This window comes from Heloderma suspectum, chromosome 7, assembly GCF_057233095.1.
Source record: "Heloderma suspectum isolate Gila_16-S chromosome 7, 16-S_ref, whole genome shotgun sequence".
Lineage (NCBI taxonomy): Eukaryota > Metazoa > Chordata > Lepidosauria > Squamata > Helodermatidae > Heloderma > Heloderma suspectum.
Window position 1 is genome coordinate 27,947,081 of NC_139464.1, and position 15,696 is coordinate 27,962,776.

At 45.2% G+C, this 15,696-nt stretch overlaps 2 protein-coding genes across 7 annotated transcripts in view; one reads left to right on the plus strand and one right to left on the minus strand.

The window, feature by feature from the left end:
• The window catches only part of DHX58 (DExH-box helicase 58), a 30,451-nt gene extending 29,915 nt beyond the window's left edge, over nt 1-536 (minus strand). Inside the window, exon 1 of one of the 2 annotated variants that reach the window (XM_084809459.1) lies at nt 313-536. The gene's annotated coding sequence lies outside the window, so the exon portion shown is untranslated. The remainder of the gene's footprint in view (nt 1-312) is intronic. The other variant, XM_084809456.1, reaches the window with a different exon arrangement.
• Nucleotides 1-15,696, plus strand: part of DNM1L (dynamin 1 like) — a 52,618-nt gene that overhangs the window by 5,138 nt on the left and 31,784 nt on the right. For 4 of the 5 annotated variants that reach the window (XM_084809450.1, XM_084809452.1, XM_084809451.1 and 1 more), the window contains exon 1: nt 564-823. The exons of the other annotated variant lie outside the window; for it this stretch is intronic. In XM_084809450.1, the coding sequence (XP_084665576.1) occupies nt 722-823 (102 nt within the window). In that variant the 5' untranslated portion in view covers nt 564-721. Of the gene's footprint in view, nt 1-563; nt 824-15,696 lie in introns of those variants that run through there. 5 annotated transcript variants of the gene reach the window in all.

Here is a 15,696-nt window from a genome sequence, read left to right on the forward strand (position 1 = left end):
TGCTCTGGGCACAGAGATATAAAAAAGAGTAGACCCTCGCTCTCTATAGATAATCTTGTTCCTATTGAGAAGCCATTTTTAAGGGTGCGATCCTATGCCTGCTTAGGCAGAAAAAAAAGCCCTACAACTGCCTTGGGTTCCTTGCCAGAGGAAAAAAGGTGGGGTATAAATGCAATAAATAGATAGATAGATAGATAGATAGGATTGCGCCCTAAACGTCCCGAATTAGAAAGCGCACGAGATCTTCCCTTTGCTCATTCTTGGGGGGGGGGAGAGATCTGCTGCCCAGTCACAGCCGTATCAGAATCTTGCCTTTCACCATCGATTTCGGTGCACTTCCGCTCCATGCGGTGGGAGGCGGGGAGGAATCCAAGGAGAAAGCCCTGTTGAAGCCGGAACCCCGCCGCTTCCGTGAGCCCCGTCGACCGCTCTGAGCGCCTTTCTCATTTTCCTCAAGCCTCCTCCGGAGGGGGCGGCCGCGCGCGGGCGGCCGCACTACAACTCCCGCCATGCCTCGCGGAGCCGCCTCCTGCTCCGGCGGGGGGGGGGGCGCGCGGCCTGCCGGGAGTGAGCGGGCCGGCGCCAATGGTCGGCCGGCGGCGGCGGCGAGGGGGAAGGCGGCGGAGGCAGCGCCCGTCCCTGCGGCTGCCGCCTCCTCCCCCATTCATTGGCAGCGCCCTCCGCGCCCGCTCCCCCCTGCCAGGGCGCCCCCGCCGCCGCCATGGAGGCGCTGATCCCGGTCATCAACAAACTGCAGGACGTCTTCAACACGGTGGGCGCCGATGTCATCCAGCTGCCGCAGATCGTGGTGGTCGGGACGCAGGTGAGGCGGCGGCGGGGCCTGAGCCGGGGTGACCTCGGCGCCGGAGGGCGCGGCAAGGGCCGGCGGGCGGGGGGCGCAGCGGGAGATGCCCTCGGGGGCCCCGCAGGGCAGGAGGGGCGCGAGCAGGAGTCGGGGCTGGAGGGCGTTTGGGGCTGCAGGCTGCAGTGCTGTGGTGTGACCGGGGGCTTGGAACGCTAGTATTTATTGCAGTTATTTTTATTGCAATAATATAATAATGATAATAATAATAATAATATTCGTAGTAGCAGTATTGCGGTTATCAGCGTGCAAAGCACTTTACGACCCCCCTGTGGTTTTCCCCTCACAACGAGCCCTGTTGGAGAAGTGGGGCTGAGAGAACGTGGCTTCCAGATCCCGACCTAATTCCGTGATTTACTAGTCAGATGGCAAACTTTTTGTCTTTTCTTCTTCTTCTTCTTCTTTTAAAGGAGCCCTGTGTGATACCTTGAAGACCGACCGTTTTATTGCAGCTTAAGCTTTTGGGATGCCACAATATATCTACCCCTTGGGGTTGCTGCGGGACTTTTTTTTCCTTGTGTATTTGCTGTAACAGACTAAGGGCGCCTTCCTATGCATGTTTAGACAGAAAAAATCCTGCAGGATTTTCTGTCTTTTCTTCTTTTCTGTCCTAAGCATGCATAGGATTGTGTCCTTAATTATCCCTCTAGGATAACTCGAATTAGTTAAGACTTTAAAAACAAACAAGCACCTCGAACTGCTACTGGGGACTAACACAGCAGGGGCATGGCTCTGGCCATGTGCCCTGGTTGTAGGTTTCTCAGGGGGAATCCACAGCTGGCTGGCTGTTGTTGGACATGGAATGCTGGATTTAGGTCTTGGGCTGAGTCAGTAAGGCAACGCTGATGCTTAAAGGTAATGGGAAAGAAACAGTTATTGGAGGTCCAGCTGTTTTGGAGTCTGGTCCTGTGCATGCTGATGCTTGGAGATGTGTGTGAAATCTTGTCCTCACAACATCCCTGTAAAGTAGGTCACCAATCTGTCTTTTTACAAACCAGGGAACAGAAGCTGAAAGAATGCAATGCTAGCAGGCCATAGATGAGATTACATCTGAACAGGCCCCCTGGGTCCAAGTCCTGTTGTGGCATATGTGTTAACTGCGGGGTTGGGTGTGTGTGTGAAAAATTAAAGGTGAGGATAACAAGGCAGAGGGTTGAAGGGGGTGAGAAATCATGCAGGGAACGGTTTGGAGGCATGTGATACAGTTTTACTGCTAGAGCTAAGTAGGGCCTTGTCCTGTGAGCTGCCTTGGCTGGCTGATAAGCGGAGAACTGAATGTAAGCCACACTCTGTTCTTTGGAGGAAGGGTGTGGTGTCTAAACTGTGATAAAGAAGGGATAAAAGTCGGAAAACAGTGAGAATCATAGAATCATAGACTCATAGAATAGTAGGGTTGGAAGGGGCCTACAAGGCCATCGAGTCCAACCCCCTGCTCAGTGCAGGAACCCAAGTCAGAGCATCCAAGTCAGAGAGTGATGGGTGACCAAGGGATTGGATCTAGGTGGTAAAGACCAGGAAAAATAATTATTGTGAAGGATTAGAGAGTGGAAAACTCTGATGTTTTGGGGTCATGGGGTTGAAATTATTAGGGGTGATAGTGTGTGAGGGTCTGGGGAGTAGTGCAGTAATACACTATTATCAGGGCTCTATGTACTTCATACTTTAAAAACAATCTGTTCCTCTGTCAAGGGAAGCTGAATTCTGCAACCCTGTAAATTGAACAGATTTGCATACTTTTTGTTATTTTGTATAATTCTGCATTTTATTTCTTTCTAGTCCTCTGGAATCCATCGGAATCCATTAATCTCCAGGGGCGGACCATTTTAATAGGTCCCCCACCCTTGCAGAGGGGAAAGGCCGCCAGGAGTCTAAACCTCAGCAGGAAGTGATCTGACCATGACAAAGGGACAGATGTTAATTCCTCCACTTTCAGATCACCATCCTCCTGCCCAGTCGAGAAAACCAGATCAAGCGTGTGTCCTTTTATATGCGTTGGGCCGATGACATGTTGGGACAGCCCCATGGTTGTCATGGCGGCCATGAAGTCCTGAGCCGCCCCGGATACAGCGGCCTCGGCATGGAAGTTGAGATCCCCCAGGACCATCATCCTGGGGGTCCTCAACACCAAGTCCGAGACCACCTCCGTCAGCTCAGGCAGGGAGTCTGATGGGCAGCGGGGTGGGTGGTACACCAACAGAATCCCTAATCTGTCCCGGGTACCCAACACAAGGTACAGACACTCAAGATCTGCACTCGAATGAGCAGGAAGCCTGGAGAGGGAGATTGAATTCCTATAGACCACGGCAACCCCCCCTCCCCGACCCTCAAGTTGGTGTTGGTGCTGCACTGAGTACCCAGGAGGGCACAGCTGGGAGAGAGTGACCCCTCCCAGTTCCCCCACCCAGGTCTCAGTAATACATGCCAGGTCAGCCCCCTCATCCACAATCAAATCATGGATGAGGGAGGTCTTATTTTGGGCCGACCTGGCATTCAGCAGCAGCACCACCAGACCCGAGGGCGGACTGGTAAGGCTGCCAGGAACCATCAGGTTGGGGGAAGAACCAGAAGAGGGGACAGCTGTAAGGTGTCTAGCCCCTCTTCTCCTCAGCTGGCCTGTTATTCCCCCAACGCCATACCTCCCCCGGCCCGTGACCACAGTTATGGTGGCACCTCCCCCACCCCCTGAGTTGTCCAATAGTCCTCCCAGGCACATATTAAAATATTAAGATATAAGATATACACCAGTTTAAAAGAATATAAAAGAGATAAAAGAGAACAGCAGCTAAGAAGGAGCAGATAGTCCACGTTTGCCCCTTCCCCTGGTCTTTAAAGCTGCTGCCCTCTGCTGCTGCTGCTATTTGCTGCTAGTGTTGTGGCTGCTGGTGTCTCTGGAGAAGCAGGTGGGTAGATCTTGCGACTCCAAGTGCGACTCTAAGTGCGACGCTAAGTGCGCACTTGGCACGACGCCGAGGCACACGCCGAGGCGCTGCCTCTGGCAGCCCCGCCTTAAGTACCTGTGGCGGGGGCAGAAGCAGGCTGAGGCTCAGGATCACCCGGTGCAGCTGCTGGCTGGTCCTCCTTCCCCAGGCTCCTCTGACTTCTAAGATTTCAGCAGGATTTACTACCCAGAAGTGGGCAGATTTCAGGCTTGCCAGATCTATTTTGATTTTTACTCGAATTCTAGGACCCCCCAACCGAGGCCTGGGGCAAAAGGTTTACACTTAGAATGGAAAAAAAAATCTGAGCCCAGGAACTTGTTTTGAGTATTGGAGCTGAATGGAGCTCACAATCCTTCCACACACAAATCCACTCTTGGTTACACTAAACTTTCTTCATATCAGCAGTATAATTGGGCAGAGGGAGATAACTTCTGTTGTTGCTGTTGTTAAACTATTGGGAGTCATAATCCCTTGCTAATCTATTACAGATAATCCAAAGATCTACAGTTAGATTCAGATCTGACCAACACACTTTCAAACAAATATTTTCCACCATAAGGGCGAGAAAGGAAGTAGAATCCTGTGACCACTACCAAATTCTGTGATCCTTCTGAGTTCTTTTTAAATCACAGCATGCACACAGACCTAACTATTAAACATATTCTTATGTGGAAGACAGCAATTTCCAAGGGAAAAACAGGTTATGGGCAGGACACTGGCAACATTTTTAATGAGCTTTTTCCTGGTGTTTCCTGGGACTACATTTATTAATATGCTAATAAAAATTACTGAAGCAGTTCTTGTAATTTTGTAATCTGGACTGACTTTTAAGAAAATTATGAAAAAGAGGCTCAAATAAACTAGCATGCTCTTAACATGAGTATGTTGTACAAAAACTTCAAATCCTCTGAATTATACAAAATTTATTAGCTAAAGTGAATGAACTGGAGAAGAGGAATCATTTAAGTTTCTGTTTGAGATAAGCAATCACTGCATTCCTGATTGTGCACAACATCTTGGTCTGGTTGGTTGGACTCCAATTCCAGCAACTGATCTTAATAAGTACAGTGATTGAGTCAAAGGGGTTTATTTTTAGCAAGAGTAAAGATGGGCCATTTGGCCCAGTTTGTGGGCATTTTGAGAGAATTCATGCCAATTTTACAGAGTCTTAATGTTACGTCTTAAGTAACATTTGTATTGGTCTTCGATACCCAAGTACAAAGTACATATATTATTTCTTACATTTCTATACCGTCCCATAGCTGAAGCTCTCTGGGTGGTTTACAGAAGTTAAAACACTACACTATAAAAACTTTAAAAGCCATTTACATAAAAGCACACAGACAATATACACAAACAACATATAACTAAAGACAACTTTAAGCAGTCAGTCATAAGTAAAGACACATCCAGGATTGATTAAAACTCATCATGTGCTGCCAAATGCCTGGAAAAAGAGATAGGTCTTAACCTGGCGCCGAAAAGATAATAATGTTGGCACCAGGTGGACCTCATCGGGGAGCTCCTTCCACAGATGGGGGGCCACCACTGAGAAGGCCGTCTCCCTCATTGCCGCCTTCTGAACTTCTCTTGGAGGAGGCACTTGGAGGAGGACCTTAGATGTTGAACGTAGAGTACGGGTAGGTTCATTTCAGGAGAGGCGTGCCATCAGATATTGCAGTCCCAAGCCGTGTAGGGCTTTATAGGTTTAAACCAGCACCTTGAATTGAGGTCGGAAGTATATAGGCAGCCAGTGCAAGCAGGCCAGAGTCGGTCTTATATGTGCGGACCTTCTAGTCTCTGTTATCAATCTGGCCGCTGCATTTTGCACAAGCTGCAGCTTCCGAACTGTCTTCAAAGGCAGCCCCATGTAGAGCTCATTGCAGGTTACCGGAGCATAGACAACTGAAGCCGGGTTATCCCTGTCCAGATAGGGGTGTAGCTGGGCTACGAGCCTCAGGTGACAAATATGGTTCGAGGAGGACCCCCAAGCTACAGGCCTGCTCCTTCAGGGCGAGTGCAACCCCATCCAGAACAGGTTGAAATATATATCATGTTTGCTATGAAGGACATACACACATGGCACCTTTTTCCTTTAAAATACATGATAGTAGCAAAGATTTCTGACCCGGCTCTTACATATTGTAAATGGAAGAACTGTAACATATACATGCATGTACTCTTCATATTTGATAGATATATGCTGTTTTTTAAAATTCAAGCCTAGGCAATCTACTCCTGATAAAATGCATGCCTGTCTTACTAAGATGTCAGCCCCACCATTGAACTTGATGGAGCTCACCTCTGAGTAAACACACTTTAGCTGTAAGGACTCAGAACATGCTGTAAAATTAATGTCTCCCTCGAGTTCCGTGATCTTGCTGCCCAGGGGATGGGATTCCACAGCTCCACCTTCTAGTGCCTTCTGTCAATCCACTTAGGATCAAGTGGGCTGCTCATCAAGAGTTGTGCTGGAGGTAGCAATCCTATGGCCCCTAGACAGCATGACAGGGGCCATTCCCAGGTAGTTTGTGTTCCCAGATCCAGGAGGGAATCGGAGCTCTGACACTCCTCCTCCTTGCAGCTGGCACAGAAAGAACTGCCGGCTGCTGTCTGAGGTCGGGAAAACAACCTCAGAGAGGGGGTAAAGGGGGCGCTTTGGGGGGGAGGGGAGCTATCCTGAGCCTCTGCCCGTCTCCTTCCCTCCGAAACTCTTTAACTAGATGGGCAAAAATGCAGGGCATGAGGATGGGGAGGCAAAGTTCGCCTCTGCCACTCCCCCTGCCCTGCATAGGATGAGCGTAAGCCTCTGAGTTCAGGGGCTTATGAACATTGCAACGGGGTTGTGCCTCCACCCATTTTGCCCATCAAGCGGTCCTTCACCACATTGTGACGCTGACCCTTTGTTCCTGACCGTCTCTTCCCCCCCCACTACTTTTACTGTTACAACGTTTTATGTGGGAAGAGTGTAATGAGCAGTTCTACACTATTATCCATGGTATCCGCCTGTATAGTCGCTTTCCATTCTTTTCTCAGTTTTGTGCAATTGGCTTGACTGACTCCCTTTGGAGAATTGGTGCACCTTTCAAATCCTGCAAACCCCTCGGACTCAAAATAGCTGCCCAATGATCCAAGCTGCTGTCCGAGGAGTAAACGTGTAGGTAGACTTGAAGCGTCTTAAAATTGATACTGCTTTGGTGAGGATGCTGCCATTAGCAACACCTGGTTCTCCATTTTGTTAACAACAGGTTTTATAATAATGAAATTTATAGAACTTAACATGCAGTCCTATGCATGTTTACTCAGACAGAAGCCCACTGATTGCAGTTCAAGATTGTAAAATGAAATAGTAAGATTGAACTCGCACTGCCTAGGAAATTCAGCAGTCAAATAAAACTAGGATTGTAAAACTTTGCTGTGAAGATGCATTCTCTTCAGTCCATCTTCTGTAGGATGTTCAGCACAATATTCCTAGATACTTGAAATGTGGTGAAGGTGTTGTCACCTCATGGTCTGCTACCAACAGTGTTCCAGAAGGAGGCTGGAATATACAGGTGGTTGTTTTATTTATTAAAACTGTTTTATTATATACTTCTTACATCGCCCAGAGTGGCTGGGTGACCAGGCAGATAGGTGATTAATACATTTAATAAATAAATAAATAAATTTATCCATTTAAGAGATTTTAATGCCGCCTTTCAGTTTGTAAAACTCTCAGGACAGCTCACAGCGAAAAGAAGTACACAATAAAATTACACACAAAATTAAATTAACAATGATAAAAGCAAAGGTGGCCACAGAAACCGTAGAGGACTAGATCAGGGGTGGGTTTACAACTCCCATCATCTTGCATTACTGGCTATGGTGGCAAGAGCTGTTGGAAGTTGTACCTCAAAACATCTGGAGGGCCTCAAGTCACCCACCTAAACAGACTAAATGATCTGTTCAGCCCCAGGTGAGCCTCCCTAGGAAAGGCATTTCAGAGGTGGGTGCAACAGCTGAGAGGGCTAATCACCACCTTGGAAGGACGGGGATCTTAGAGGAGGGCCCCTGGAGATGAACAGCACTTGAAGAGGTACATGTGGGAAAAGACAGCCCTTGAGACGTGTGGGCCCCCAAACCATGAAGGACTTTAAGGATAAGCAGCGGCACTTGGAACTGTGCTCTGAAATGGACCGAGAGCTAGTGTTGCTGCCATGATACGTTCTCTACTGCCGGTCCCAGTTATTTCTTTACTTGGCCTAGTAACCTAGCAGCTATATTTTGGACTATCGGCAGTCTTTAAAGGTGGCCCCATGTACAATACGTTGCGGTAATCGAGGCTTGAGGTTACCAGAGCATGAACAACTGCTCTGAAGCATGAAGGAGTGCCTTCTCTTATGTGCAAGGCAACAGCAAAGACATGTGCTGTCCTAAAGCCAAATACGATAAATTGAGGTAAGACTCTTTTTAATATGCTTGTCATCTCTCATGGCTGTGGCACACAGGCTGGGATGGACTTCTTAGGAAGCTGGCCGCTCTCCCACCCTGCCTTTTCCCCGTTCTGCCTCCTTGTCTTGCAAGTCTGTCATGGGATCTGAATACAGATACACAGCTGCAGTTCTAAAGAGCAAGTATATGTGCACATGCTGATCTTATATATATCTCACACATACAGTCAGGGCCAGAAATATTGGAACAAGGATAACTGTTTTGGCAGTTGGCCTCTGTACACCACCACATTGAAGCTGAAAGGAAACACACCCAGATGGGAGCCAAGTCAGGACTTTCAGCTGCAATTCAAGGGGTTTGACAAAAGTGGGGCACTAACCATTTAGGAAGTACAGCCAGTTGCATACACCCCCCCCCCATCGTTGGGGGCTCATAAGTAATGGAACAAACCAACATCATTTCAAACTTGAGGATCGCCTTTAATTTGTTGTTGTTGTTCAGTCATTCAGTTGTGTCCGATTCTTCATGACCCCATGGACCCTAGCACGCCAGGCCTTCCTGTCCTTCCAGGCCTTTTGCTGTTGCTGAGCTTGCCAGTTAGTTCCTTCTTTTCAGGATGTTCCAAACTGTTGTGTTGGTCACTCCCACTGTTTTTGCTCTCTCTCTGATGGGTTTATTTTGTTTCCTCAGCCTAATGATGGCCTCCTGCACTCGCATGGACACCTCTTTGGACCTCATGTTGGGAGTTCCAGTGAACAGCTACCAAATGCAAATGTCACACTCAGAACCACCTCCAGGCCGTTTATCTGCTTGATTGGTCATGGGGTACCCAGGAAACAGGCCACACCTGGCCATGCAGCTGCTTGTCAGCCATTTGTTCCATTACTTATGAGCCACCAACGATCGGGGTGTGTGTATGCCACTGGCTGCCCCTCCTGAATGGATAGTGCCCCACTTTTGTCAAGCCCCTTGAATTACATCTGAAAGTCCTGACTTGGCTCCCATCTGGGTGTGTTTCCTTTCAACCTCAGTGTGGTGGTGTACAGAGGCCAACTGCCAAAACAGTTATCGTTGTTCCAATATTTCTGGTCCTGACTGTATAGGCCTAAAAGAAAGGGGTACATGAGGGAGGTTACAGACTTATTCATAATTGTGGGGAGAAGCTGCACAGCAGAAGAATGATTGGCACACATTGCTGTATTTAGCAGACTGATCCCTTCCTTCTCGTGAACATGAGAGCTAGAAGCTTTAAAACTGGAGTAGGGAACCTCAGGCCTAGGAGGGCCCAATGCATCCCAGTGAGCCATTGAATCTGGTCCACTCCTCCTCCTCTGCCATGCCCCCTCCTCTCCAGCCATGCTCCATGGTCAGCCAGCAAGGTGACCTAGCATGTGTCTGCCAGCCGGTCTCCCTCCCTCCTCAGCAAAAATAAGAAGAATACATGAGAGACAGAGAGAGAGAGAGGCAGGCAGATGGGTGCACACACAATCTCAAAGGCCAAACTACATTGTGTGGTGACTAGAATGCTGTGGGTTGTGGCTCTGGCCCCATGTATCCCTCTTAGGATGTGGTCCATAATAGATTACCCCAGGGAACTTTAGTCCTCATGGGGAAAAGGTTCCCCACCCCTGCTTTAAAAACTAGTATTACAAGAGACTAGTGGTGGGATTCACTGACAGATAATAAACTGGTGGGACTCATTGACAGATAATAACATTTTTCTTCTAACCCTGACCAGGCATTATTTGGTTTTCTTTGTATTTTAAATTACTCTCTTGCTTATGTCTGCTTTTGCCTTAATGTTTTAGTCTTGCATTGGGATTTCTTTATTCTCATGAAATCACACGTTAGCATGAAATCACACATTATCCTTGGACATGGCATAATTTTGCTTTGAATCTTTTCAGTTTTCCTTCAGCCTTCCTCCCCCATGCTTCTCCTTGATTCATGCTTCACTGGTACTACTTTTCTTTGAAAATACGCTCCGTTGAACTTCAGTGACCTAATTTTTATTCTCTGTAGACATGGTTTAAGCCTATTTAGAAAGTGTTTCCCAGTTAGAATTGGAGCAGCATTATACAGAAGTCCTTGCATTGCTTTTTTTGGCTATTTTCTATGCTGATTAAACGTTAATGTTAGAATTCTTTTTTTTAATTTGGGGGAGTTCCATTTAGTGGTTGAGAGATCCAGTACTCTTTCTAGTATACATTGAGGAACCTAAATGGAGCATCTTGTTGATGTAGCTTTCTCCCTAATGGTTGCTTTTGAGGAATTGTGCTGTGGTCCTATTATACTGATCAGATTTGATGCAAGCAAGGTCTACCTTGTTTTCCTCAGGTATGGGTCAAACATTCCCAGATTTGAAAAGGTAGGTCACCTGCTCACACTGAGTTCCTTTTCTCTCTTGGAGCATCACAGCCTTAGCTTTGATTGCCCAGCCCAGTGGGTTCTTGTACCTGTTATGTAATGTGACAGAGAAGATAGGATGGCAGAGGTTGGCTTGTTGCCCTCTATCTGTGTGCATCAGCGCAAGAGCCAGCATCACTAGATGAGCATCTTACAAGCCGTTAGAAACAGTTATGGATGAAGAGGAGGTGGAATGGGTCCAGGACTGAAGAATAACGTACCCTTTGACCGCCATGGAGCTCTCTGTCGTGGGCACAAACCTATGTGCTGTGTTGTAGAAGAATAGCTGGGGATGTCAAAGGTGGCATACAGCATAACAAGTCGAGCTCACCCCATCTGCATTGGGAAGGACGCTGCTGTAGTTATGCTGGCATCAGCGAGCCATCAAATCGGTGATCAATCATCCTTTGCCGAATGACATTTGAAGTGGTATATAATAGAAGCAACATCTATGCTCCTATTTTAGAGCATTGCAATCCTTTTTCAGTGTTGCTTGATCTGCACTTTGGATTGCTTGGTGCATTTAACTCTGTATTTTTGTATTTGTCACTGTCATGTATGACTCAGTATGGAACTCAGTCTTGTGAGTGTGTATGCATTGAGGAGAGATTGGAATTCATCAACTGGAATTGGGAGCTTGCTAAGGAAAAGGCAGGGATATGTACTAACTGGCCAGTAAATGCCACTCCAGCTAATAGGCTAGCCTTCTGGTAAATGCCACTCCAGCTAATAGGCTAGCCTTCTAGTAAGTCCCACACATCTGAGACTGCGGTACGCATCTTGGGTAGACCCGCTGGTATTAAAGTGTGAGTTAGGCTAGAGCAGCCTTCCCCATCCTGGCGCCCTCCAGATGTTTTGAGCTTCAAATTCCATCAGCCCCAGCCTACATAGTAATGGTCAGGAATGTTGGGAGTTGTAGTCTGAACCATCTGGAGGGCACCTGGTCGGGGAACGCTGGGCTACAGTTAGGCGAGATTTGCATTAGAAGGGCAGTCCCACTCCTCAGCACATCCCTGGCCATAAAATGCCTATGGAAATAGGTGTTTCCATTGTTTCTGGAAGATGCCTGGATTTTAGCTGGGGATTTATTTATTTATCTAATCTATCAATCATCTAGTGTGTGTGTGTATACATTCACACTACACACACATATATACACACACACACATATATACACCAGGGGTCCCCAATGTGGCACCTGTGGGCATCTGCAAAACTTTTTAACAAAATCTGGTTTTTTAATATATGTACATGGGTTTGAATATATTCATAGCAATGAATACATATGAAATGCTTGCACCTTTCTAGCAATTACACATAGGCTTCAACAAAAGCAGATCAAATGTCCAAATAAGTATCCATTTGTAGATGGCGTCTATATGGTACCCGTTCAAATACTGAAAGCATTGTAAGGTCCTCAATCCATTGCATTATAGGAGGTGAGTGTTTACCCTTCCAGAGTTGTAATATCAGTCTTTTAGCTGTGAAAAGGGCACAGACAATCCATTTACACTGACCATTTATTAATTTTCATGAAGCAGGGAAATAATTTAAAGGAGCGTGTACATCAGTGAATATTAAAGACTGTTCCAGTACAAAATTTATCTGTTCCTCTTCCCAACGTCTTTGGGAATAACCTCTTCCCAAAAAGAAGCAACTACTGGACATTGTCAAAACATATGTCTAAAAGAAGTATTCGCTACATTGCACCACCAGCAATTAGCCAGATTAGACAATCCCTTATTAAAGAGACAGGGTCCAAAAGACAGGAAACAAAAGTTTTTGCTAAACTGAACGCAGCCTAGAATCCTAGGATCTGACAGGTAGACGGCAAAGCAGTGATCCACTGATTAGGCATGTTGTGGTGGTGCCCACAGCAATTTCTCAATTTCCCAGATGTGCCCATGGGATATGTACTAATATACACCTATCTTCCATCATGGAACACAAGGCAGCTGTTGGGGGAATGCAATTGCAGTGTTGGGAATTGGCCACTGAGAAGAGCGCTTTCTTCCTGTGCATCTATGACATTAACAAATAACTTTGAAAATCAAAATTCTCCCCCAAAAGGTGATATCTTAAAAGGGCTGTTAATGGTGTATAGAAGATATCAAGTATTCTCTGATATCATTGTAAAGATGTATCGACTAATCTGTCAGGATTAACAGGTAGGATCATACTGGTTTTCCTTGGGAAAAATTCCATCTGATTTGATTTATATTCATTTCATATATGTGTAGTAGTATCGCATAAAACTAGATTTTTTGCATCAGTAAAATTAATGTCATTACTCTGACCAAAATGAGGCATCCTGAACACTAAATGGAAAAGGTTTATGCTGTGTGTATGTAGGTGACTTGGCTTGCACAGGCCAATAAAGACTGGTGCTTAGTAGAAAACATCAACCAAGAGAAAATCAATCTTTCTGAACTGTTATCTGTTCTGTTATTAGAAATGCATTTTCTGTGTTTCTGTCTCTGTAGATAAGAAAGATGAGACATAATTATTGATTGTAATCTCCCAAAGGATAATTAGAGGAAAGGCTTGCTGGCCTCTGAGGTTTAATTGCTTGGGCAGGGCGTCTTTAATTCTTTGTGTGCTTGCCAGGTATACTTTTTGAAATGACCTCAGGCCTGTTTTGCATTGTGTGGCTTCTACCACATTGGAGCCAGTTGTGGTATTAAAACAGCGTTTTTTCTTCTGGTAAGTCCAGATGTAGAAACACTTCGTAGGTTTTGTATGTGTGTCTTGAAATGAAAGGAAGTGTATGTTTAGGAATAAAGCTAGAAAATAAGAAAGTGTTGAACCAAATATCTGGAAGACAGAATGGATAAAGTTAAAAGATTTTTGAAAGTTAAAGGATATTTAAAAATCAGATTTTAACTTACAAGTATCTTTAAAATAAATAAACAGGCTTAAAATAAAATCTAAATTTAATACAAATATGCTAAAGTTGACAAATATCAAACTTAATGCATCTATCAGACACATTCAGTTAAAGGCTGCTTCTTTATATGAAAGGAAAAACCATGGAGGTACTTGGTCTTCAAGCAAGGGATTTTGTTTAGAGTCCTAATATGTACAGAGTGCCAAATCCATTAATTTTACAGCAAACTCCATTAATTACATAATATCCAAACACACATGCACACACACCTTGGGTATGTAACCACTTATTTCGTGCAAAATATATGTGGGTTGTGTTTTCAAAGCATTTGAAATATGTTGCAAACCATTGTGTTTTAATTGTTACAGCAGTGAACTGGAATGTACATTGGTTTGGAAAATATTTGAATTACAAAATGAAGAACTCGGTTCGGATCAATGATTTAAATTGGTGTGTTTTAATTGTTAGCAGTTTGTTTTAATTGTGATTTAAATCGCTGATTTAATTTGTCTTATATCAATCCACTCTAGTGGCAGACCATGCTGAGCTTTTCTGACCACCCCTTTGCTTACGTTGGACTGTCAAAGTCATGCCTCAAGGATTACACTTCCTGGTCTAGTCTACTGTGGAGCTTGTCTCAGTGGCAGACCTTGGTTGCTAGCCAGAAATTATTTTATTTATTTATTTATTTATTTATTTATTACATTTATATCCCGCCTTTTTTCCTCCAAGGAACTCAAGGTGGCGTACATAATCCTCCTCCTCTCCATTTTATCCTCACAACAACAACCCTGTGAGGTGGGTTGGGCTGAGAGTATGTGACTGGCCCAAAGTCACCCAGCGAGCTTCCATGGCCGAGTAGGGACTAGAACCCGGATCTTCTGGCTCCCAGTCCGTCACTCTCACCACTACACCATGCTGGCTCTCAAATTAGTTGCAGAAGTGTAAATCTGCCTATACTGGAGATTTACATGTTGACGTTAAGCTCAGTTAGGATTACTGTGCTATCAATGGGGATATTGCTGGCTGTCTTCTTAGTTAAACTTTTCTAATATCGAGATCTGTTGTGCTGTTGTCAAACCAACATTTGGTCACTTTTACCCAGAATTGGAAGGAAATCCTTGGTATGCATGTTAACTTAGTGGCTTTTTTCTCTCCCACTTTCCTTCTACAGGCAGGTCTTGAGTGTTTTGCATTTGTTCTCTGGTTAGTCTACTTTTTATTTATACTTTTATAGTATACTCAGATTTATTGACCACTTTATATGGGAGGGAAATGGCTTTTTTAAAAACAGGGAGGAAGGGTGGTGAACCCAGAACCCAGCAGAATGTTGGATATGTTGGCCATTCTGACCTCAGAGCATTCCCTGCTCAAAGCTTTTGCTGATTTTTTAAAACTAGCTATCTCAGTGCAGCAGGCCTGGGGAATTTCCTTGAGAAATTTGAGTTTCTGTCTTCTTTTTGTCTCCTTGCAAGCAAATGCCTTTCCGGTTCTGGTCTGAATATTGGGAGAAAGCAGCAAAGTGAAACTGACACTAATTGGCTGCTCATGCTGTAAATTCTGGACAGCTTGAAGGGATCTAATATGGATTCATTTGAATGGTTCTTGATGGTAAACTGCAGAGGTGAATTTGTGCTCCCTCAGTTTGTCCATTCTGACATTTTGGGCACAGACATGTTAATGTAGGGTGTATGGAGCATTTATCTGTTAACATTTATATACTGCCTTACCTACTGAAAAGCCACCAAGATGGTGCATTAAGAAAATGACGTCTGCTTTTTCTCCCTTTTCTCCTGCCAAGGTTGCCTTGATCAATTTTATTTTCTCCCCTCTGTAACAAAAGGGAGAAAATAAAACTAGGCTAATCAGTGTACCTAGAATCTGTCACACAGTTTTGCATTATGCTTCTCTTATTCACAGCAAGAAGCCATAGGAATTTCCGCAGTGATCAGAGCCCGTGGCCTTCCTTAAACGCCCTTAACATACTGATAGGCAAGATACAGGTAGATGGAAATGTAAATTCTTGTTAGTTCTTGCCTTTTAAGAACTGCTCTTTAATAGCAATGGCAAAAAATGCAGCTATTTATTGTAGGGATGTTAGAGAATTCTGCCACAGATCACAGGGAGGCCGAATTCCAGTGAATTCGGCCCCCCGGAATCTGTGGTGGAAC